This window comes from Lampris incognitus, chromosome 19, assembly GCF_029633865.1.
Source record: "Lampris incognitus isolate fLamInc1 chromosome 19, fLamInc1.hap2, whole genome shotgun sequence".
Taxonomy (NCBI): domain Eukaryota; kingdom Metazoa; phylum Chordata; class Actinopteri; order Lampriformes; family Lampridae; genus Lampris; species Lampris incognitus.
The window spans coordinates 3,819,496-3,844,768 of NC_079229.1; the positions used below are offsets into that span (position 1 = coordinate 3,819,496).

Here is a 25,273-nt window from a genome sequence, read left to right on the forward strand (position 1 = left end):
ACTACATGCCAGTCATCAAATTGTAAACCCAACTGTTGTCCATTTGTTGGTCTTGAGTTAAAATTCCACCAAAAATGTATACCCAATACTGATGCTACTTAAGCTTATCATAAACCCACAGACTGACTAATTGCTAGCAAGGTGGGACAAGTTAGACATAACAATACACACACCTGTAGAGATTCCTGATGTTCTCTGGTGGGATGGTGGCTCTCTCCATCTTGAGGATTTGTGCAGCCAGCTCAGTTAGATGATAACTTTTAAAGCGAATCAGCTCTTTGGCCGAGATCTCCACATCACAAACCAGTCGGCCACAGGTAGCATTCTTCTCCGCAAAGGCACCACGACCCTGTAAGTGTGGATGTCAGACATATTTCATCTTTCAATTTACCTAACAATTGGTAGAGCTCTACGCTAAATTTTACCCCCAAGGAGTAAATGTGCTCTTAAATGAAAAAAATTTAGGCACACACAAAGAAATTTAGGAAACTAAACGAACTGGACTAATTTGAAAGTTAGCAGATAAAATTGACTTGACTTATTTTTTATGTTATATAATTGTAGATGCCTTCTTTCCACATTTCTATATGTTGCTATATTCCTGAAAAGTTTCCGAATCCAAAGGGAAAATTCTAAACCTGGTGAATTTCACAACTGCAATGTTGACTTTTTACATACAATAAAAGACAGATAACCCCCCACCCTCCAACTATCATTGTTCTTACCCCTAATTTGGGCATATTTGCCCTCCTGAGGCGTCCAATCTTGGACCAGTGTGGGACCTTACACACATTGAGCCGCTGTAGCAGCACATCCAGGTCAAAGCCAAAGATGTCGTGACCCTACAAGAAGAGAAAAAAGTAATAACAAGCTTAATGTTTGCATGCTGCAGAAACTTTGTCTACATAAGTTTGCCTTTTATATCGGAATAGGCAGCTGACAACATCTGCCACATGTAGTAAATGTTTCATGAGGCTAGGAGCACTTACCTGAGGTGAAACACCATTTTAAATGTCAAAAAATATACAGCCATTGCTGGGAATATCGGAAATTTTGTATCAGTTTATTTTAAGTCGATTATGTGGCGTTTAGGTTTCAGTTCTGCAGAAGAGTAACTTTATCTAATGCATTATTTTGTGGTGTTATGGTCATTTTCTTAAAGTACACATAAAGACACCCAGCTTGATCCAAATACTCTCTACTCACCACCAACACGTCAGGGTCGATCTTGTGCATCTTGGCCAGGAAGAAGCCGAGGAGAGTCCGCTCTGTGGCAGCAATCTCAACCTTTGCATTCTAACAAGAGACAAAATTCAGAGGGAAGTGAGACCTCAGACATTACTGTAGGATTGGATCGTCTCAATGTTCTCGTTGCAAATAATTCCACAGCAATTATAATGAAAATGTGACAGTATTCTGTGATTGACAGCACCGTCATTTGCTATGTACACCATTCTCAATCTAATCCAGGGAGTCTGCAAGTTTCATCAAGTTAAATGTAAGATTTTAAAAACCCTTTCACTATCTACTGATATAAGACCAATGTTGCTGAATAAAAAGGACGCTGTGTTTAGGTCTGTATGACATGTCAGAAACAGCAGAACTATGCTCTGTTTTTCTTATAAGAAAATAAATCAGTCAAACCATTGTACCTAGCATAAGGTGGTATATGCTATTTCGTTTGTTTGGTGCCATTTTGGATTTAAAAAAACTGACACAGATAAAACAACTAATATGGTGAAAGCCACAGACCTCAATAGTTGGATGAAACCGCAGTATTTTGGATACTGTTTTCATACATCAAGCTATGTTAAGCTGTTTTCTTGTAACTGGTTTCTGTGTTGACTATCGTGGCCCCATTTTTTTTCCACTGACTGACCCATCAGTTGGTTGACATACTATTGTTATATGCCAATTTGGACAAATACAGGGGCTGCTGTCATGTAAATTCCAGGGCTGATTTTTGTTCCTAATCTGCCCCCACTTTTCAATTTAAACTTTCTGCAATATTCTCTCAAACTTCTATGTACAAACAGCATCTATCAATGAAAACGTGATATAGTGTTCATTCACGGAGATGGTAGTAGTTACATACAACCATAAAAACAGGTCAAGTTCACATTGAAATCATCTACCGTATTTCCCGGACTACAAGTTGCACCGGAGTACAAGTCGCACTCAGCAAAAAACGTCCTCTATTTGTTGCAGGTGAGGTCACAAAGGAAGCTAACATATGAGCATGGAGTCGCGTAATTCTCCCATACTCACTTGTTACATCCCCACTTTAAAAAACCACCGATATAACTAGAGATAGGATGGAATCCATTCAGACCAGAGCAGTAATTATCTTTTCCATTGTGAAGTGTACCTTCAATACCACGATACCTTGTTATACTGGACAAATTCCGTCCTTCGGATGAGACATTAAAACGAGGTCCTGACTCACTGTGGTCATTAAAGATCCCACGGCACTTGTTGCAAAAAGTAGGGGGTCCCCCAGTGTCCCGGCAAAATTCCCAACCTGGCTCTCTCCATCCGGCCACCTAATCATCCCTCCATGTGATTCACTCAGCGATTCCGGCCTCTCCACCTCAAGCTGATGTGTGGTGAGCGTTTTGGCACGAAATGGCAGCATCATCACCCAAGTGGGTGCTACACATTTGTGGTGGTTCAGGTGAGTTTCCTCCCTTCACTGTAAAGTGCTTTGGGTGTCTAGATAAAGCACTATATAAATGTAATCCATCATCACCATCCATCAAATACAGTTACACTGATTTTTGCCAACATAGCCCGGCAGTAATTGTACTTACCAGGATTCAAGGAATTATATAAGTCTTAGGTTACCAAATTCAACACACTTTGAGTATGTGACACTCAAACCTGTGGCATTTCCAATACGAGATGCCACCACACCACCTCACATTGGACAACTACAAAATTCCTAGTGGAAATACCGGTATCACTACTGACTTAAAGTGTCCACATTAGTTCTCCCAGTTGATTTCCTTGAACATAAAACTAGACACCTAAAGAAAACTGAGGTCTGTCTACACCTGTGAGGTTACTCACCTTCTTTTTTACTGCCTCTTTGAAGTCAAAGGGGAAGATGCAGTCATTTGGTTTACTGACCACTGAAAGACAACAAAAGACCACATTTCATCACACTGCTGAAACTGAGCATGAACAGTATCCAAGTGGAGTTACAAGATTTCCTCCTTTTTATTCTGTAATACTCTCTTTAGTAACCTAGAGTTCTGGATTACCTTTGCTGAGTCCCCACTAAGAGTGTTAATGTAATTTTATAAGCTTGGGTCCCAGAGCAGCAAACTACATCTGCAATTTAAGGTCCTTAACTGATCAAGGTAGATGAGTTGTATGTTGTAAAATGATCACCAAAAACTCATTATCTAAACTCCTTAAAAGCCCAACTACCAATGCCTTGCATATTTTCTAAACTACCACTAAATCATAATTTCACTGTCTGTCATCTCATGTCTCTGAAACCCTCTCCCCTGTGTACCACTCACCACAGAAATGGGTCTGGTAGGGAGGCTGTGGTGGGGCTTTGTCCAGATGAAACTGATAATGGACCAGTGCAGCCAGGGACACTAGCTGCAGACAAAGAAAATATTCCTTTATTGATATTTTATACTTACTTACCCAGAACTAAAATGATCATACGTTCTTTCCTAAAAGGTATGAAAACGTCAGGCTTTTTAAAAATTACTGTCATTTTTAGGAGCATAAGCCATGTTAATTTGTTTCCAGTTGCTGCTGATAGCTGAATTTCCCCAAAATTAATGAATTATAGATTGTGTCAATCTCCATCCACCAATCAAGCTATCCATCTGTCCGTTTCTCTAACAATGTAGATTATGGAATAAATAAATGTTATGGGTTTTCATAACAACAAATAAGTTTTTTCTTTCTCAAAAATATTTGAGAAAGAAAAAAAATTATAGCCATGTGTGGCAAAACAATGTTACTGTATACCAGTGTTTGCGCCTATCTGTTGTTATGTTCTAAGAGTTTGCTCTTACCTCGTTGTGGTGTGTCTTGGGATTCTGGACAGTCTTGAGGCTGATGCACATGACGGTGAGCGGTGGAGGTGACAGGTCTTTGACTATTGTGACCAGGTCACTCCTTAAGGCCACAGCTTCCACCTTACACCAGCTGACTGATTGACTGCTCAGTTCTATGAGAAATACAGAGGGCAGGTTAGACCAGCGATGCTCCAGAGGTGTGTAGGGAAGGGGAGGGGGAAAAAAAACAAAAACCCTAAGCCCAAGGTGTAATAATGGCTACTTTCATTTCTTTTACAAGAGGTTTCAATAATACAAATTTATACACACACACACACACACATATTTAAATATATATATATATATTATTTATTATTATTATTTTATTTATACTAGAAATGGAAAAAATATTGATATAATTGAATATCACAATGTTGTATCATTGTCGGCCCTGTGTGACAGCCTGGCAGTCTGTCCAGGGTGTCTCCCCGCCTGCCGCCCAATGACTGCTGGGATAGGCTCCAGCATCTCCGCGACCCTGAGAGCAGGATAAGCGGTTCGGATAATGAATGGATGGATGAATAGTGTATCAATTTTCAAAAACACTGCATCAATTCTTGAGAATATGCACAGATGTGGCAGCGGCACTACTTCATTGTGTAGTTTCCATCTCTGAGCGCTCGATAGCAGGTGCCATATTGATTCAGATTTCAGAATGGTATTGTAACAGGACTGCACAGAACCACAACAAACAGGCATTGCAGGCACCACACTAGCTATGATTCTGATTACTCTGATTTGATGCATGTTGAGGTGTTTTCTTTATGACTTTTCTAAAATTTTGACAAAATATTGCTGTATGCTACAGTGTTTGTTGTATAATATACAGCACAATACAATGAACTGTGACACTTAAACATTAAAGAAATTGTATCATCAAATTCTTGCCAATACATGGCCCCATCTGCAACTGTTCCTAGTATACATCTAAAAATAATTTGTGCTAAACAAATTTACACAGGCGAAACTTTGTTTGTTAGGGTTGGAGTTATATATCGTTTATTGCCAGTCATCAGTGTTAGGGGTTGGCAAGAGTTAAAGGGAAGGTTTACAAGATGGTTGTGAGACCAGCTATGTTTTATGGTTTGGAGATAGCGGCACTGAGGAAAAGACAGGAGGTGGAGCTGGAGGTGGCAGAGTTGAAGATACTAAGATTTTCATTGGGAGTGACGAAGGACAGGATTAGGAAAAAGTATATCAGAGGGACAGCTCAGGTTGGACAGTTTGGAGACAAAGCAGGAGAGGCAAGATTGAGATGGTTTGGACATATGTGGAGGAGAGACACTGGATTATATTGGGACAAGGACGCTGAATATGGAGCTGCCAGGGAAGAGGAAAAGAGGAAGGCCAAAGAGGAGGTTTATGGATGTGGTGAGAGAGGACATGGTGTGACAGAGGAAGATGCAGAGGGCAGGAAGAGATGGAAACGGATGATCTGCTGTGGCGACCCCTAACGGGAGCAGCCAAAAGTAGTAATAATAGCAGTAGATTAGTGTTAGGGGTTAAATGGAAAGCTAAATGGTCTGCATTTAGATGATGCTTTTCTAGTCTACCGACCACTCAAAAAGCTTTACAATGTATGTCTCACATTCACACACATTCATACACTGATGGCAGTGCAGTGTCTTGCTCAAGGACACTTCGACATGCTCTCTAGTGGAGCCGGGGAGTGAACCAGCAACCTTCCATTACTAGATGACCCGTTCTACCTCCTGGAGCCATGCCGCCTGGGGTTATCTAAGTTTTACTGTTGTTATATTAGTATTTGTATGTATTGCCATTCATACTGCTATCAAAATATTCAGCAGCGAAAACCTCATTAAGAATTATCGTCAAAACTTATGGAGCACTCCATCGGAAATGGACATAAATACATATCGTCAGCCAATTGGTGATGATTTGTCAAATTACCTTTCTTTGTCAAGTTTCCTACTGACAAATATATTCATGATTCAGAAAACTACAGTTTGGAAAAACTAATAAATATACAAAATGCAAACAAATTATGACAGTTTGCAGTTGTGATTAATGACAAAACAGCTGTCTGACATGCCTGTCTCAGAGGGCTTTTTCTCCAACCTGTCTTTTCATTTTTTTTTTTTTTCCTGGTGACAAGTTTTTGTTTACAACTCAGACCAATTTATCATCCTTGATAAATATACATACAAATCCATTGTCATTCTTACGTGGTGTCTTGATGTCAAGCCAGCAGGGCCCTTTGATTTTCCTGCTCAGGAGGAACTGCTCCAGACTGGAGGTGTTGGTACCAAACACATGGGAGAAGGTCGCCCCCTTCAGGTCAGAGGGCAGGGCAGGGAACTCTGCCTGAAGTAAAGCAAGAAAAGGTGACCAATAACACTCCCATCTAGCTACTTTCTTTAAAACCATGAGTGAGTGAGTGAGTGTGTGTGTGTGTGTGTGTGTGTGTGTGTGTGTGTGTGTGTGTGTGTGTGTGTGTGTGTGTGTGTGTGTGTGTGTGTGTGTGTGTGTGGACGTACTCATGTAAGACAAATGTGTGCATGGTACTCACAGAATATCTGACTTCCAGGTACTCGCACTGGGTGGGCACATCAGGAATTTCAAAGGCATAGTTTTTCTCCACTTTCTACACAGATGGGAGTGACCAAACAGAGAACCACTAAAGAATATTTCAGGCCTGCCATTGTTCAGCTGTAAGAAAGCTATGTGAGCGTTAGGGTTAGATACAGTGCATCCGGTAAGTATTCACACCCCTTCACTTTCCCCACATTTTGTTATGTTACGGCCTTATTCCAAAATGGATTAAATTCCTTTTTTTCTCATCAATCTACACACAATACCCCATAATGAAAAAGCAAAAAAGGTTTTGTAGAAATTTATTAAAAATAGAAAACTGAAATATTGCATGTACATAAGTATTCACACCCTTTACTCAGCACTTGGTTGAGGCACCATTGGCAGTGATTACAGCCTCAAGTCTTCTTGGGTATGAAGCTACAAGCTTGGTACACCTATATTTGGGGTATTTCTCCATTTCTTCTCTGCAGATCCTCTCGAGCTCTGTAAGGTTAGATGGGGAGCGTCGCTGCACAGCTATTTTCAGGTCTTTCCAGAGATGTTCAATGGGGTTCAAGTCTGGGCTCTGGCTGGGCCACTCAAGAACATTCACAGACTTGTCCCGAAGCCACTCTTTCGTTGTCTTGGCTGTGTGCTTAGGGTCGTTGTCATGTTGAAAGGTAAACCTTCGCCCCAGTCTGAGGTCCTGAGCGCTCTGGAGCAGGTTTTCATCAAGGATCTCTCTGTACTTTGCTCCATTCATCTTTCCCTCAATCCTGACTAGTCTCCCAGTTCCTGCCGCTGAAGAACATCTCCACAGCATGATGCTGCCACCACCATGCTTCACTGTAGGGATGGTATTAGCAAGGTGATGAGAGGTGCCTGGTTTCCTCCAGACGTGACGTTTGGCATTCAGGCCAAAGAGTTCAATCTTGGTTTCATCAGACCAGAGAATCTTGTTTCTCATGGTCTGAGAGTCCTTTAGGTGCTTTCTGGCAAACTCCAAGCGGGCTGTCATGTGCCTTTTACTGAGCAGAGGCTTCCGTCTGGCCACTCTACCATAAAGGCCTGATTGATGGAGTGCTGCAGAGATGGTTGTCCTTCTGGAAGGTTCTCCCATCTCCACAGAGGAACGCTGGAGCTCTGTCAGAGTGACCATCGGGTTCTTGGTCACCTCCCTGACCAAGGCCCTTCTCCCCCGATTGCTCAGTTTGGCTGGGCAGCCAGCTCTAGGAAGAGTCCTGGTGGATCCAAACTTCTTCCATTTACGAATGATGGAGACCACTGTGTTCTTCGGGACTTTCAAAGCTGTAGACATTTTTTTTTGTATCCTTCCCCAGATCTGTGCCTCGATAGTGTGTGTGTGCAGCACAGGGCGTGTGTGATGCGTCAGTGCAGTAATACTGGGGTAGTAGTGCTTGTAGTTGGTGCATGCTGCATGCTGCTTCTGCTTGCTGCTCTCTGCTCTCAGCTACTGCCGCCGGCTAGCCCTCTTTGCGGGGGTGAAAAGAGGAGCCGAGTGCGTAAGTCTCCCCTGCCAGTACATAGCCTCTCTACCGCCAAGACTCCTGCAGTGCCTCCTCGTGGCCACACACGGTAACTGGGTACCTTGCGGTCCCTGGCTAAACTGTAGGGGATCTCGGAGCTACAGTGGTCCCCAGAGGTCTAATGCGCAGGCCCATGTGAAGTGGATACGCCCTGGCATTGACCAACCACTGTCCCACTGCCTTGTGGGTAAGTGTAGGACGACAAAGGCTAGGGGAGCACACCCTGAGAGAAAAGCAACGTGCATGGCGGCGCACGATAGGCGGTCCTCTGACGTACTGGAGCTCCGGCAGCCTCCTGCAGCTGTGGAAGAGTGCTGGTCATCTTGGGCCCCCCTTGCCACCGGATCCCACCCTCTCACAGTGAAGAAGTGCTGCTGGGACATGCGCACCCCCAGCAGCACTGTAAATAATCTCTTTGCGCAGGTATCCACCTCTGCCTCGGTGAGACCAGCAACCGGAATATTGATCAAAGTCTGGCGGTGATGGGGTGTCTGGTGACGGGAGCAGGTATGAATGCACTGGAAGCTCCTAATCAGACCCCTGCATGCCAGCGGCACAGGGCTATTCATGGTCGCCAGCAGCTGGGTTTGAGTGGCAGCTGCTCTCAGCAGACCCCTGTGTGTCTGAGCAACCCTATTTAGGAGCCACACTGCTCACCCCAACTGGGGAGGGGCCAAGAAAAGGTGGCCTAAACATTGCCCACTCAAAACATCCTGGATAGGTTACCGCACCTATCGGGACATTCCACTCTGCCGTCGAAATAAAAGAAAGAAAATAATTCCCTTTAAACTGGCAACATGGAACAAACCACTTGCAACAGCGGAATCCTTCAAATACCTGGGCAGCTTCCTCTCTGACGACTGCAGCATCGACAGGGAGATACAAAACCGGATTAAACAAGCGTCATCCTCTTTTGGCAGACTTAGGAGAAGGGTCTTTCAAAACAAAGACCTCAACCTCCACACCAAAATATCTGTCTACTTGGCAGTTGTCATCACGACTCTCCTCTACAGCTGTGAGGCGTGGACCCTGTACAGCCACCACCTCGGGATGCTTGAGGCCTTCCACATCAGATGCCTACAATGCATCCTGATGATAACCTGGCGTGACCGAGTGCCCCATACTGAAATACTCCGCAAGACCAACTGCATCAGCATGGAGGCTACCGTCACCCAGCACCAACTTCGATGGATCGGTCACATCATCAGGATGCCAAAGGAGCGCTTACCGCGTAAAGTGCTGTATGGCCAGCTACATCTTGGCCGCCGCTTGGCAGGGGGCCAGAAAAAACGGTACAAAGACCAGCTGAAGACCATCATAAAGAAGTGCGGCCTGAACCCGAGCCAGCTGGAAGACACTGCCGCCCAACGCTCCATCTGGCGGCAGCTCTGTCAACAAGGGGTGCAAAACCTCGAGAAGGACCGTGGTGATCGACGGACCACAAGACGTCTGAAGAGACATGAAGCCAGTACCACACCTACACCCCCAGTCAGTGATTTCACCTGTTCGGTCTGTGGCAGACATTGTGGATCGCGGATTGGGCTTTACAGCCATAAGAAGACTCACAAGTGACAGAGGCAGGATTGTCATCATCGGACACGACAGACAACCTAAATGCAAAATGCAAATGCCTCAATACAATTCTGTCTCAGAGGTCCACAGAAATTGCTTTGACTTCATGGCTTGGTTTCTGCTCTGACATGCACTGTCAACAGTGGGACCTTATATAGACAGGTGTGTGCCTTTCCAAATCATGTCCGATCAATTGAATTTACTACGGGTGGACTCCAATCAAGATGTAGAAACATCTCAAGGATGAACAGCGGAAACAGGATGAACCTGAGCTCAATTTTGAGTGTCATAGCAAAGGGTGTGAATACTTATGTACATGCAATATTTCAGTTTTTTATTTTTAATACATTTGCAAAAATTTCTACAAAACCTTTTTCACTTTGTCATTATGGGGTATTGTGTGTAGATTGATGAGAAAAAAAAGGAATTTAATCCATTTTGGAATAAGGCGGTAACATAACAAAATGTGGGGAAAGTGAAGGGGTGTGAATACTTTCCGGATGCACTGTATATAAATTAGATGGACTTGATGAAAAGCCCCAGTTGGGGGTGACTGCATACCTTGGACTTAAATTTCATGATCCTGAATTTCTCAGAGAGCTCGTTGAACTCCTGGTAGACATCCATCATTCCTACCGGTGTGTCTGACACCTCTCCAGTCTTGGGGTCCACTTTCTGTGAATCAAAACAGAGCCAATCAATTAGGTTAACATCAATGATAGGTTTTCAGGGCAAGGAGTGATGCAGTACAGTGTCAGGATTAGCGTTTGTCCATGGTAATTTAGGATGGCTATATACTTGATATTGCACAAAAAAAGTATGTGTGTTTACACAATCTCTAATAGTTCTTTGTTTTACTCCATTAAATAAAAAATGGCACACTTTAGCCGTGTTATGAGGGGATGAAAAGTGGATGAGAGAAGACCATTTGGAAATAAAACCAGATCTTGTCAGTTTCATTTGAAAAACAACCATCATATGTCAATAAAAACCCAACCCTTCAACCTTTGGTTTGGTTGTGTGTGTGCATCTGTCCGCGGCTAATCTCGCATACTGGGTCTATCAGCCTAAAATCTTTTTTTGCACAGTTTGACTGTATGATCAAGAACCTCTCATGGCTGCAGTGATTAAAAACCTTTGAAAAATGTTTGTTCTTGCTACCATCGGTCCCTCTCTTCATTCACTCTCTACCTCACTCAACCAACACTGCCCTCTGTCGTTGCCCGATCTAAGTCAGCTGTGTGCATGTGTGACCCTCATCTACAGTTGCCTTAGATTGGGCAGCAACAGTGTCAAAACATCATGTATGAGTCTTGAAAGTAAACGAGAAGTCAATCCTATTTCTCAAGTCAGCAAATCATTCATTGCTGATCTCAGCACAGGAGAACTGGAGGAACACTGGATGAACCAAAATAATAACCTATGTCTCTACTTTCATAATATAATAAAGGTTGGTAACCGTTTACGCTCGCGCATGCACAACTCGCATCTATGTTTGACTCAGATCGGGCAGCGACATGATCAAAAGTTATTAAGAGTTTTGATAATCCATAAAATGTGAACATTATAAAGGAACAACTTCCTCTAGGTTGCAGTCAAAACAAGTGTTGCATATTCTTATCGCTGCCCAATCTGAGTCAACCGTATGTGTGAGTCGTGCATGTGCGAGCGTAAACTGTTTACCCAGCTTTATTATGCTATGAGAATAAAGACAGGGCTAGGGTTAGACCAAAATGGCTGCACAGCAAACCTTATCTTTTTGGAAAGTGCAAGTTCACATTAGACTTGGCCGCATGCGTGCGAGGGTCCGCCTAGGAAGCTGTGGATCCAGACTGACAGGCAAAACGTTTTTATAAGGTAGATATTTTTGGCTTGAGCACTGCACATCAAAAACTTATTTCCATGTTTCCTGTTCAATCAACTTGGGCTCCGCGCAAAAGTCTTATAATGGCAGGAAAAACACTGGTTTTTCTGTCTGTGTGTGCATGTATTTGCTTGCTGCTAATCTCGCACACTACTGGGCCTGTCAGCCTAATAATTTTTGTGCAGAGTTATGACTGTATGATCAGAGACCTCTTGTGGTTGCAGTTATTCAAAACCTTTGAAAAACCCATTTTATACCGCAACTGAGTGCCAACTCCTCAGCTGGTTTTTCGCCTAAAAATTCCAAGCACTGGAGGAGAGGGAGATCTGCCTGGCAGGGATCTGCACTCTGCTGAGTGCACTCTTCGAGTTAATATTAGAACGTCTGTTTCAATCACATGAAACGAATCTGTCCCATCGTACAATATTTTCAGGCCAATCACAGCTAAATTACTTCCATCTCACACGTCCCCTACAATCTAAAGCAGGAATGGGAGCAGGGCTCTACGCTAACTTTTTCCCCAAGGAGTACATGTGCTGGGAGCACACACAGAAATTTAGGGGCAGTGAAAAATATTCAAGTAACACAGTTCATTAACAATTGATTACATACATTTTTTTACTGCTCGTGTGTGTGCGCACCTTCTCCTTATGTGCAATTATTTTGTGAAAACCAGTGGAGGACTATGAAAGTGGAAGACCCTAGTATCTTGACACTAGGCATGGGCCTTAAACTACTGAAAACATTGACATAGCTTTTTAAAACACTTAAATGCTGAAACAGCTTTTTAAAGAAAATACTGCAAGAGCTTTTTAAAACCTCTGAAAGTTCTTTTTAACAATGAACAACTGAAACAACTTTGAAGAGTCTTGATGCATGCTCAATAATCCAGGTAAGGAAATCCCAAAAGTTGAATCAGTTCATTTGGACATTTATTGAGAGAAACGTTTCATCACTCATCTAAGTGTCTTCATCGATCTCAGCTGACTGAAGGTATCCCCACCCTTATAAACAATACAGTTGCATCATGACCAAAACCAATGGTCGGTTTCATATGCAAATATGGGTGTGACCATTAACTAAAGTTACAATGGCCATGTGTACTATTCACAGAAGATTGATGAATAGTTGCAATCACAGCATTATAAGATGGCAACAGATGTACTTACTTACTCTCACAGAAAACTACTGTGATTGGCACATTGTAGCTTTTGGAATGTGGGACTTGTAGTTTTTGAATGATTAGCAGCAGGGGGGGGGGTCATGGTAGGTTTTAATGTCTTTTCAGATGGGGAGTGATTTGACGCGCCTAAGTAATTCATTTTCAGTGAGAAGTGAGCAGGCTGGTATGGAGGCAAGGACAATCTGTCAGGCGGAGCGACAAGCGGGCACAATCCTGTGTCACAGTCGTGCTCGTCTAACGCACACACCCGCCCGCAGCCAGGGTGGAGTTGTCTTGAACTTTTTTCTATGTGCGGTGTCACCCCACAAAATGGACGAGAGACTGATTCTTGGCGTGTGTGAGTTCCCTGAGATATACTAGATAAGTGTTTTCTGAAGTTATCGGGACATAAACAGGAGGGCTTTTGCATGGCAGAGCATCGATGCATGATCAAATTCAACGCACAAGTAAACTAACTAACTGAACTAATTTGAAACTTAGTAGTTATGTTATTTAGTTATAAACTATTTCTAGAAGATATATTTTAATATGTTGCTCTAGCCTCTAAGGTAACTACGGTTGTACTGGCAGGAGTACAGTGGTGCACAGAAGCTGTTTCCATGGTTACCATGCGTGGGGCACCTGGCGTTTACTCGTGGAGTGCTTGTCTGCCTGTCTATAATTCACATGAGGAGCGCCGTGAAACCCCGCGGATCCAAGCGGGTACGCAGGCGGAGTGTCGCTTACCATCTGAAAAGACCATTACTCGCACACTGTGCTCGTAAATTATTTTTCTAGTTGGCACATATGTATTTTTAGGGGCAAATGCAAGTGAAATACTCGCACTGTAGAGCCCTGGGGAGTAAATTTGATCATTTTGATTTACATTATATTGCAGCCTGCTTGCCACTCAGACAAATGATGAATTCCCGTATCAGAAGGAAACTGTCAGTCATGTGTCAGATGGCAAGAAACTCACATTTTCACGAGGCAGGAAGTACACGGTTCTCTCTATATTCTTGACGGCCACACAGCAGCTGACATGAGCTTTGGCGGACTCAATCCACACCTTCCCAAAAAGGTACACCACACCTAGGGCCACAAACAAATATTTCAAAATTTCTGTGCCCATTTTCTGAATATTAAAAGGGATCCAGAGGTGTTGCCTAGATCCTCCTCTGAATCAGAATCATGAAGACTTTTATTGGCATGTGCATTACATGCAGTAGAAATTTTACTTGGCGTTGTTGGTGTGATTAAGAATACAAGAAAAGTACAGTCTTAAATAAACAAATTGTGTTACATATACACACGTATATAAACACATGCACACACGCACGCACACACACACACACACACACAAACACACACTAAAAATAGATGTAAAAAATATGAACAGTAGCAAGTAAAGTAAAAGCACAATTTCATATACACATCGCAAAATATACATGTTTTTTGTGGGAGAATGACTGTCTGGGCGACAGGGGGCCTGATGATTAGTCCAACTGCAACAGTGAAGAAACTGTCCTTGTGGGCAGGGCAGGGCTTGGCTTCTTCTGAAGTCCAGCACCATCTCCACTGTCTTCATGGGGTTTGGAGCTAAAGCCAGGTTCTGGCTGCATCAGGAAGCCAGGTGGTCCACTTCCCATTTGTAAGCAGACTTGTTACCCTCAGAGATGAGTCTGATGAGGGTGACGAGTCTGCTTACTTAAGGCAATACTTCTGGAAGGACTACTGCCTTAAGTATGGAGTATTCCTTATAATCTAACTCTGGTGCATTTGACACTTTAAGAAAGATGGGAATTTGCCTTACCTGGTTGGTTGTATTGGTCTTCAAAGGCATCCAGCCAATAGAAACGGAACATTTGCTCTCCGTCTGGCCCCTCAACCAACGGGAGCTTGCTTGAGTCCACCTGCACTTCTGCTGGGGCCTCACTGACCCTGTCCTCCTCCTGTCCCCATGAGCTTCCAATCTTCCTGGACCTGGAAGAGAATGGAGGGATGGACTTGGAAAATTAAAACAGGGACTTTTAAAACGCCAGAAATAAAATCAGTTAAAACAAAGAATTAAAAACAAGGCATCCTTTTGCTGGAAAAGAGAGGGATTCTCCACAGATGGCGAAAGTTAAAAAAATTAAATAATAATTTTAAAAAAAACCGAATCATTACATGTATTAAGCAATAATGATCATGAAATCCTTAAGCTTCTCATGGAAACATTGGCAATGGCATAATTTAATCTAAGTTCACTTTGATTCTGCTAAAGCTGCAGTATTGCAACATTTTTTTCATCTTTTTGTCACTTCCATTTGGGTAATTTGATCTTTCAGTCTCAAAGTGTGCTGTTCGAAAACCCTTTATTGATAAACTGTTGGCCATTTTCGACCTGGGAAACCAATAAAATCTGACAGCTACCTTTTTAGTGAAGGGCTATGACATACCTTTCATATACATAAATCAGAGATGTCAAACATGTTACCTCCTAGCAAGTTTGCTCCACAAAGAGATTAAAAGCAGCAGAACCAAATTAACTGCATTTTCATTTTCCCAGGAAGCACAATCTCTCCTTCAAGACTAAAGTCTCAGTCTCTTTTTCCTGATCTCATCAAATTATATTTTCTTAGATTCTTCACACTGTAAAGCTTCTATGCTCTTTCAGTCTGCAGATTTCTATAATTTCACCCTACAAGACAAAATTAAATGAAAACAGTGTTGCCCACAGGCCTGAAATATATTTGTGGCAGTACCCGATGGACAGGGCCGCCATTACCTGCCGGCACAAAAATGGTCTATTACATGTGACAAACAACCATGTGTAATCTTTACCACAATATTTTGATTTATTGGCTATTTCTATTAATTTCACAGAATGTTTTTCACAGCTCCAACCCCCCCTAACCATCCCCTCCATCTACCCACATGGGTAGATGGAGGGGATGGTTAAGACAAAGTAAAAAAAAAAAAAACACTTTAGTGTGTACAAAGATGGCATTGTTTGTCAGAGCACTTAATCTTTCTAGGTTTGTCAGAGCTCCAACACCTATGCATATGGGAACACCTCTGGTGCCCGTCCATTTATCAATATTTGCAGACATGCAGCCTGGTGCTCCCTCCCCTTTCGATCCGTTTCTCAGGTCAATTTTGACCTGAAAAACTGATGAAAAACAGACACTTGGCTTTAAATTAACTATACAGAAATTAGATGCAAACTATATTTAGTGCTGAAAGAAAGATAAAACTCACCTACCCTGCTGAGTAAATGCATGAAAAATTGGTAGTCTAACCTTAACTAAAGTTAGACTAGTCTTTCTAACTGCTATAGCCCGAAAAGAAAAGAAATTATAATCTTTCTTATATTTAACCAAGACAACTTTGCTGCATGTTGTGCAATGCCCAAGTTATGTGTGCTGACTACACTCCTGGGTTGAGTTGCCGCTTTCTTTCATAGAATTCGAAGATACTACCAAAGTCAGAGAACAATTACACGAGAAGGAGAAAAAGAGTTGCTTTCCATGGGCCGCCTCTTCTAACATAATACCAGAGAACATCTCTCTCTCTCTCTCTCTCTGTTTCTCTGCAGAGCATGTGCGAGACTGTCAGTAGACCCTTCTCACAATAGCAGAACTAACAGGTACAGGAGGGGTAGAGCGAAGGGAGATTGTCCACTAGTTAATCGATTGTGGGTGGCGTCATTCTTAGACGGATAAGAAAATAAATAAAAATGGAAAATACTAATACGGATCACCAAATATACTTTGGCAACCGTTAATATTTTCCACACATAGACTTTACCCAAGTAAAATCTGTGTGGAAAACACTGGAGAAAAAAAAAACAAAACTCATCCCTGATCCCATAAAGGTGGCAGTAAATTCCCACAGCTGATGACAGACTCACAGTAGGTCAGGGTCCTTGGGTTCTGGCTTAGGCTCCACTTTGACTGTGGCTTCCGCTGATTCTTTGGGTTCTGGTTCTGGCTGAGCCTCTTCTTTAAGTGGCAGTCTCTTCTCCTCCTCCTGTAGTCCCACATCCATTGGCTCGTCAAAGTCAAAGTCATCCAATGCCATGACATCATTCACTGCACAACACGTTTAGAGTTGGTGATAGTAAAGTCACTTTTAGTTTATGTATCCATGAAGTTTGAAAGAAAAAAAAATGGATGAAAGATAAAAATGAAACATTTGGAAAATTGAAAACTGTGTCTATCAGGTCAGAGAAAGACAGTGATAACTGCACATATCAGAGTTTAGTTTCATTCTCACCCTCCTCTTCTTCAAGCTCCTCTATTTGCAATTTCTTCCTCTCCACAGGAGGGGCAGGTACAGAGAAAAGAGGGTGAGCAGATGTCTTGGTCATTTTGCTCTTTGATCCTACAATGGAGGGGGACTCCTGACATGAGAGAGGAGACATCTTTGGTGAAATCTGTTACAATTTGCTCAGTGATATAGTTTGCAGGTCCGTTCAAACAAAAGCTCCCACTCTGAATTGTAATTCACTTTTCAATACCTATGGTTCAGCATTTTCATGAAGACAAATGTCTTCTTGCTGACATCTTTTTCAGCTCAGGAAACCAAAATTTTATCACTCCTGCAATCCTAACAGTTTCATTTTTTGTTTTTAAATGTTGCAACTATTACACACAAAACCATTAATTTGATGACATACAGTAGTAACTGTCCTGTGCAATCTGGGATGGGGTACCTTGGCAGCTGGAGGTTTGATAGAGAATGGGTTCATGGGAGATCCAAGGGATTTCTTTTTCTTCAGAGTGACCACTGGTGGAGGGGTCAGAAGGAATGGTTTCTATCAATGTTAAGAGATAAAGATTTCAAGAGGATTATTTTAAAAATAGATGTGAAATACAGCACAAGTGATAAAATGGACAGGAAATACAGAAGGCATTGTGACTGTCAACAACCAATTATTAAAACACGGGGGAACACCACATTAACGACTGACTATTAGAACCATCTGGATAACTGGAAGATAGAGCTAACTCTCTCTATGGCTGGAATCACTACAAAATAATCAATTCTTACCATTTTACAGCCTGTTGACAGAGTTCTATATGTCAGCTAGCTTGACCTAGCTTACATAAAGACAGCTGAACAAAAAACAACAGATGTATAAGTTTGGTTCCCCACTGATATAAAATAGGTAAGCTACAGTGTGGGCTTATCATAAGTAGATGAGTGTGTAAGTCGCCGTGTTTGTCCCTCACCTAGCACATCCTCTTTGTGAACATCATTATGTCCCCTCCTATGTAGCCCTAAAACTAACTAACCGTGTCCACATTTTCTAGATGGTGAGCAACTGACCTCAGAGTGCAGGTCCTGTAAAATGTCTCCCAGTAGGTCATCTTTGGACAGGTCCACATCCTTCTGCAAGACAGAAACACAAGCATGGTCAGCAGAAGACATCAGGAAAAACAGAAAGAAACAGGGCACATACATATTTTTTATACTTAAACATTACTTCTGTTCATCTGAAAATTCTTTCAAATATGTCCCAAAAAAAAAAAAACCAAAACCATATGGCAAACTGCAATGATAAAGAATCAGACGACTAAAACTTGTTTGGGGTGACAAACTGCAGACATGTACAGGGCATTCTTCAGGATATGACTGGCACATAGTAGCTGGTCAGTAACTGGTCCAGGTAGATGAGACTCATTAGCCTTGTCAGGCAGTTCATCTAGGAGAAGGAAAATTCTAAAATCTCCGCTGCCTTGCGAGTATACTTGTCTACAGGTAAGGCTTCGGGGAGAAATCTTGAGGAAAAATCTGCATCTGTCTCCATTGCCAGTCATCCCGCTTAGTCTTGCCACTGGTAGTAGGTGGTCTCGGACGAGAGTGGGGTTGATGATGTGCAACTCTTCCTCACTTTAATCATCGCGCAAGTCATCAGTCATCCATCACAGGATGACTAGATGGTCTTCGTCGCTGCGACGGACGAATAGCAGTAACTGGTCAGAGATACCAACAAGCTCTCACCTCCGCAGGTTTCTTGACATTGCTGTTCATGAACATGGTCTTGATGCTGTTGGGTTTTGCTACAACAGCTCTCTTCACATTCTTCTTAGATTCCACTCCTTTTGCCCCTGCTTTACCTGCAAACACACAGAAATTATTGTATCAGAACAGCAGACACACATTCACTCCTGTTAGACGAACCCATGATAGTACACTCAACCAATTAAATATGGGCTCACTTTTAAAAATAAATGGACTACAGTTTATATAGCACTTTTCTAGCTGCAACAGCCACTCAAAGCACTTTACAATTAATGCCTCATTCACCCACCCAACACACACACACATCCTGATGGCATTGTCAACCATGCAATGTAACAACCAGTTCATCAGGAGCAGTTATGGGTTAGGTGTCTTGCTCAGGGACACCTCGACAGGAAGAGCAGCGGATCGAACCAGAAACCCTCTAGTTACCAGACAACCTGCTCTACCTCCTGATTGACTACTGCCCTACGAAAAATAGGCATATACCGCTGCCTAACACAGTACTGATATATTTACCTTTGCCCTTTTCTACTATATCATCCTCTAGTTCGTCATCGAAGATTTCTCGTCCATCTTCCACATACCCTGTTCCATCTGGGAGAGAGTGGGAAGACAGAGGGGGGAAAAAAATGAGACAAGCAAACAATTAGTCTCAATAATATTGATACAGATGCTCAACAAGCATATCTGCTCTATCAAGAAAATTCAACAGTGGATAACAGTAGCAGAGTAATAAGACAAGAGCGCTGGGTTAATATTGGTCAGTTTGTCTGTCCAGCCCCATGATTAAGACTCACCATCATCAATAATCCAGTCATCATCTTGTCTTTCCTGCACCATCTTGGAGTACTGGTCTTCATCCACCTCCTCATACACACTGGCAATCTCATCCACCTGGTAAACAAAAACAGTATTTGACTGTAACTAACTGGAAAAGCATGGGGCAATTAGTAAATGGCAGCAACAGCACATGCCTTTCATTCTAGGAATTAAATGTTAAACTCAATTGTAATTTAAAACTTTAATTTCAGCATACAAGCATAGCTCATACAGCAGCAGTTAAGATCTTTTGCAAAGCGTTACTGAAACTGGTCAATTCAGACAGATGTGATCCAAATAGGTGCACAAAGCCTATTTCAGTCCTTGAACTCTCACATCATTATTCTAACAGTCCTGTTGATTCTAAGCATGCTGTTCCAAATATCGTAAATCAAATTTTCAGTAAGGTGGTTCTCTGTAATCTCTCTAGTTGGACTGAACTTCAAACTGGTCTGGTTCTGATCCATGACCTAGACTGCTTCTGCTGAAACCAACAGAACCTCCTTCCTAGATGACTGTCAGGGACTTGTCAAACAGAACAAAAATATCTTTATTATTTAAGAGAAAACTGTCAGCTGTTTGTTAATTTTCAATATATTGGCCCTTATCTGTCCAGTATGTTTGATACACACCACACCTGATGTTTGTTGGTTCTAATGAGTTTCTGTTGTTCTATTCTAACATTATTATTGCCGGCAGCCATACCAACATGTACCCTGGCTCTGCCAAATGATGGAAGCTAAGCAGGTATGGGCTTGGCTAGTGCTTGGATGGGAAACCTCCCAGGAAAACTGAGTTGCTGCCGGAAGTGGTGTTGGTGGGCCAGTAGGGGACAGTCTTCCCTCTGGTACTAATAAAAACAACAAATATCAAAATCCCAATGCCCCAGTGCAGTGACAGGGACACTGTGCTGTAGGAGATGCCGTCTTTCGGTTGAGATGTTAAATCGAGGTCCTGACTCACTGTGGTCATTAAAGATCCCATGGCACTTATCGCAAAGAGTAGGGGGTTCCCTGGTGTCCTGGCAAAATTCCCCACCTGGCTCTCTTCATCTGGCTACCTAATCACCCCCCCCCATGTATTTGGCTCAATAATTCCTCCCTCTCCACCTCAAGCTGATGTGTGGTGAGCGTTCTGGCGTGAAATGGCTGCTGTGCATCACCCAGGTGGGTGCTACGCATTGGTGGTGGTTGAAGTGAGTTATCCCCTTCGATATAAAGTGCTTTGGGTGTCTAGAAAAGCACTATATAAATGTAATGATTATTATTAAATTCACTTCAAATATTTCTTGCCCAAACTGTGTTTTTTTTCCCATGAATGAGCAGCTCCTCAAGGTATGGGGGTGTATTATAGAAACAAAAAAGTCACAACTTAAGTCTAATTTTAATCTTGCAAACTAGGAGTCAGTACAGGGAGTGGAGGACTTATCAGAGTCCTTCGCTATTTTGAATGCACTATTATGAACCCTGAGAACACTCCTGCCAGAAATCCCACTGAGGAAGCAGTAGTGTAGCCTTAAGGAGACAAAAGCATGAGGGAGCCTCTTTCAGTCACACGGTGATTAGAGTGGAAGTTTTGAGATGCGTATCAGCAGTCAAAGGAAACTAGGACACATACGGTCTTGGGTGGAGAGACGAGGGTTAAACTTGACACCAAAGTTGGACACAGGAAAGGAGAGTGGCATCGTTTGACCCAAGGCAAGTTAGGATATGAACGAGGAGAGCTTCAAATTTACTGGCCAGGGGTAGAGCACTGTGCACTGGGACACATGAACGCGCACGTAGCCAGCACACATCGAGAAAGCTGGACACTCACCTCGTACTTGATCTTCTGTCCCAGCTTGGCTTTCCTGAGCTGCTCCAGTGCGGACTTCCTTCCCACTTTCTCCCTCTTGATCCGCCTGGAGCGGGACACGGCCAGACCACAGGTGTCGTCTGCAGCATCACCTGAGAGGAGGAGAGCGACATGTCCTGTGATGAAACCGCAGCGGGGGGGGGGGGGGGCGGAAGCTACCTTTCGTCTTCCCTGGTTAACCTTACTGCGCGTTGGCGTCGAAACGAGTCGACAGACGTGTGGCGGCTTTAGCGTACAACACCCAAGATCACACTCCATCAGGTTCCCTCTTCTACACCTTAGCGGCAATACGCCCAATGCTAGCCGACATTTGACGACAATATCCAGAGGGCCGGCGTCCACCAAGACCCCGTTTTCAGTACCGAGGCGGAACGTGTAAGCTAAGTTAAGTAGCTTCCTAGCTACGAGGCGCACTCGGCAAGAAAACAAACTCACCGTCGTCGAGGTTATCCGAGTCTTTAGCCGGGTTCGACACTGGGGCCATTTCTAAATGTTCCTCACGGCGCGTCTTATTAACAACTTTCGACCCCGTCTCTTACACACAACGGGTCAACGCAAACAGACCGTTCCGCGCGCCAAATCTCCTTCCCGGGGAAAATCATATGCCGGAAGTGATGTCACGCCGGAGTCAAGACGACGCGCTTTGAGAAGCGGAGACGCGCCCGTGCTTCTTTCACACAAGATGGCGGTGTTGCGCCGAGACGGCGTGTGTCCTGCCGCGTACGGCGCACGGAACAACAAACGCCGCGGACAAAGTCGAGTCGGTTCATGCGGACACGGACGGGAGAAACTTTCATCACTCCTCTAAGCCAGTGTTTCTCAACCGGGGGTCCGCGGACCCCTAGTGGTCCGTGGTGTAATTGCAAGGGGTCCGTGAAAATAAAATATCTTTAAAAAAAAGATCCTATGACATTTACAGAAATAGGATTATTTTACTCAAATGTGACTGAGACCTTTATCTACCTAAACTATAAAGGATAACAGGACTTTTTTCTCTCATTACATCTGTTTAACAAGTGTAATTTATTGTATTTTAATAAGAGATCTCGCTCCCGTTTGCATTGTTAAAAGTTACTGCATAAGAATTCTGTGTTGTTACATATATCTGAAAGTTACTGAATACATATTCTGTTTTGTTACATATATCTGAAAGTTACTGAATACATATTCTGTGTTGTTACATATATCTGAAAGTTACTGAATACATATTCTGTTTTGTTACATATATCTGAAAGTTACTGAATACATATTCTGTTTTGTTACATATATCTGAAAGTTACTGAATACATATTCTGTGTTGTTACATATATCTGAAAGTTACTGAATACATATTCTGTTTTGTTACATATATCTGAAAGTTACTGAATACATATCCTGTGTTGTTACATATATCTGAAAGTTACTGAATACATATTCTGTTTTGTTACATATATCTGAAAGTTACTGAATACATATTCTGTGTTGTTACATATATCTGAAAGTTACTGAATACATATTCTGTTTTGTTACATATATCTGAATGTTACTGAACACATATTCTGTTTTGTTACATATATCTGAAAGTTACTGAATACATATTCTGTGTTGTTACATATATCTGAAAGTTACTGAATACATATTCTGTTTTGTTACATATATCTGAAAGTTACTGAATACATATTCTGTTTTGTTACATATATCTGAAAGTTACTGAATACATTTTCTGTTTTGTTACATATATCTGAAAGTTACTGAATACATATTCTGTGTTGTTACATATATCTGAAAGTTACTGAATACATATTCTGTTTTGTTACATATATCTGAATGTTACTGAACACATATTCTGTTTTGTTACATATATCTGAAAGTTACTGAATACATATTCTGTGTTGTTACATATATCTGAAAGTTACTGAATACATATTCTGTTTTGTTACATATATCTGAAAGTTACTGAATACATATTCTGTTTTGTTACATATATCTGAAAGTTACTGCATAAGAATTCTGTTTTGTTACATATATCTGAAAGTTACTGAATACATATTCTGTGTTGTTACATATATCTGAAAGTTACTGAATACATATTCTGTTTTGTTACATATATCTGAAAGTTACTGCATAAGAATTCTGTTTTGTTACATATATCTGAAAGTTACTGAATACATATTCTGTGTTGTTACATATATCTGAAAGTTACTGAATACATATTCTGTGTTGTTACATATATTTGAAAGTTACTGCATAAGAATTATGTTTTGTTACATATATCTGAAAGTTACTGAACACATATTCTGTTGTTACATATATCTGAAAGTTACTGCATAAGAATCCTGTTTTGTTAACTATATCTAAGTTACAACTGAAAGCTCTTATTTTTGCCCCAAAGAATGAATAAATGCTATAATGCAATTTAAAATGCAGTTTCTACTGTTTCTATCAAATTGCAACCCCCCTCCCCCAAGATCAGGTGGAGGGGTCCTCAGGGTAGATCAAAAATACGCAGGGGGTCCAGGACCCCAAAAAGGTTGAGAACCACTGCTCTAAGCGACTCCAGCAGCCCCAGTTGGCTGCGGGGGTCCCCGACCTTATCTTTGCACCTGGGAGCCCGTCGGAGATGTGTTAGAAAAGTGTTGCTGGGCTATCCTCGTTTCCATGGCGACCCGGGGGGGGGGGTCTTTCGAGTGCGCCGAACAGATCCCCGTCCCAGATTGGAGGATAAATAGCGCGCGTCTAGGCGTGTTGTTTCAGGGTGGGGGCCGCAGACACTAGTCAGCCCCCGCTTCAGGGTGGGGGCCGCAGACCCCACTTTAGGGTAGGGGCCACAGACACTAGTCAGCCCCCACTTTAGGGTAGGGGCCGCAGGCACTAGTCAGCCCCCACTTCAGGGTAGGGGCCGCAGACAATAGTCAGCCCCCACTTCAGGGTGGGGGCCGCAGACACTAGTCAGCACCCGCTTTAGGGTAGGGGCTGCAGACCCCACTTTAGGGTAGGGGCCGCAGACACTAGTCAGCCCCCACTTTAGGGTGGGGGCCGCAGACATTAGTCTAGAGGCTGCAGACACTAGTCAGCCCCCACTTCAGGGTAGGGGCCACAGACACTAGTCAGCCCCCACTTTAGGGTGAGGGCCGCAGACACTAGTCAGCCCCCACTTCGGGGTAGGGGCGCAGGCACTAGTCAGCCCCCACTTCAGGGTAGGGGCCGCAGGCACTAGTCAGCCGCCACTTTAGGGTGGGGGCCGCAGACACTGGTCAGCCCTCCCCCTTTAGGGTGGGAGCCGCAGACACTAGTCAGCCCCCACTTCAGGGTAGGGGCCGCAGACACTAGTCAGCCCCCACTTTAGGGTGGGGGCTGCAGACATTAGTCTAGGGGCTGCAGACACTAGTCAGCCCCTACTTTAGGGTGGGGGCCGCAGACACTAGTCAGCCCCCACTTTAGGGTGGGGGCCGCAGACATTAGTCTAGAGGCTGCAGACACTAGTCAGCCCCCACTTCAGGGTAGGGGCCACAGACACTAGTCAGCCCCCACTTTAGGGTGAGGGCCGCAGACACTAGTCAGCCCCCACTTCGGGGTAGGGGCGCAGGCACTAGTCAGCCCCCACTTCAGGGTAGGGGCCGCAGGCACTAGTCAGCCGCCACTTTAGGGTGGGGGCCGCAGACACTGGTCAGCCCTCCCCCTTTAGGGTGGGAGCCGCAGACACTAGTCAGCCCCCACTTCAGGGTAGGGGCCGCAGACACTAGTCAGCCCCCACTTTAGGGTGGGGGCTGCAGACATTAGTCTAGGGGCTGCAGACACTAGTCAGCCCCTACTTTAGGGTGGGGGCCGCAGACACTAGTCAGCC

General features: G+C 43.2%; 1 protein-coding gene across 1 annotated transcript in view; it reads right to left on the reverse strand.

Moving 5' to 3' along the window:
* Positions 1–21,975, reverse strand: part of pola1 (polymerase (DNA directed), alpha 1) — an 85,137-nt gene extending 63,162 nt beyond the window's left edge. The window contains exons 1-20 of the mRNA XM_056299836.1: positions 21,886–21,975; positions 21,412–21,542; positions 19,575–19,671; positions 19,294–19,371; positions 18,754–18,869; positions 18,079–18,141; positions 17,462–17,563; positions 17,023–17,149; positions 16,658–16,838; positions 14,576–14,745; positions 13,742–13,854; positions 10,298–10,411; positions 6,613–6,687; positions 6,269–6,407; positions 4,041–4,195; positions 3,528–3,612; positions 3,070–3,131; positions 1,207–1,296; positions 726–842; positions 174–349 (exon numbers count right to left, since the gene is read on the reverse strand). Of these exons, the coding sequence (XP_056155811.1) occupies positions 174–349; positions 726–842; positions 1,207–1,296; positions 3,070–3,131; positions 3,528–3,612; positions 4,041–4,195; positions 6,269–6,407; positions 6,613–6,687; positions 10,298–10,411; positions 13,742–13,854; positions 14,576–14,745; positions 16,658–16,838; positions 17,023–17,149; positions 17,462–17,563; positions 18,079–18,141; positions 18,754–18,869; positions 19,294–19,371; positions 19,575–19,671; positions 21,412–21,542; positions 21,886–21,934 (2,240 nt within the window). The 5' untranslated portion in view covers positions 21,935–21,975. The remainder of the gene's footprint in view (positions 1–173; positions 350–725; positions 843–1,206; positions 1,297–3,069; positions 3,132–3,527; positions 3,613–4,040; positions 4,196–6,268; positions 6,408–6,612; positions 6,688–10,297; positions 10,412–13,741; positions 13,855–14,575; positions 14,746–16,657; positions 16,839–17,022; positions 17,150–17,461; positions 17,564–18,078; positions 18,142–18,753; positions 18,870–19,293; positions 19,372–19,574; positions 19,672–21,411; positions 21,543–21,885) is intronic.
* Between the last annotated feature and the right edge of the window lie 3,298 nt (positions 21,976–25,273).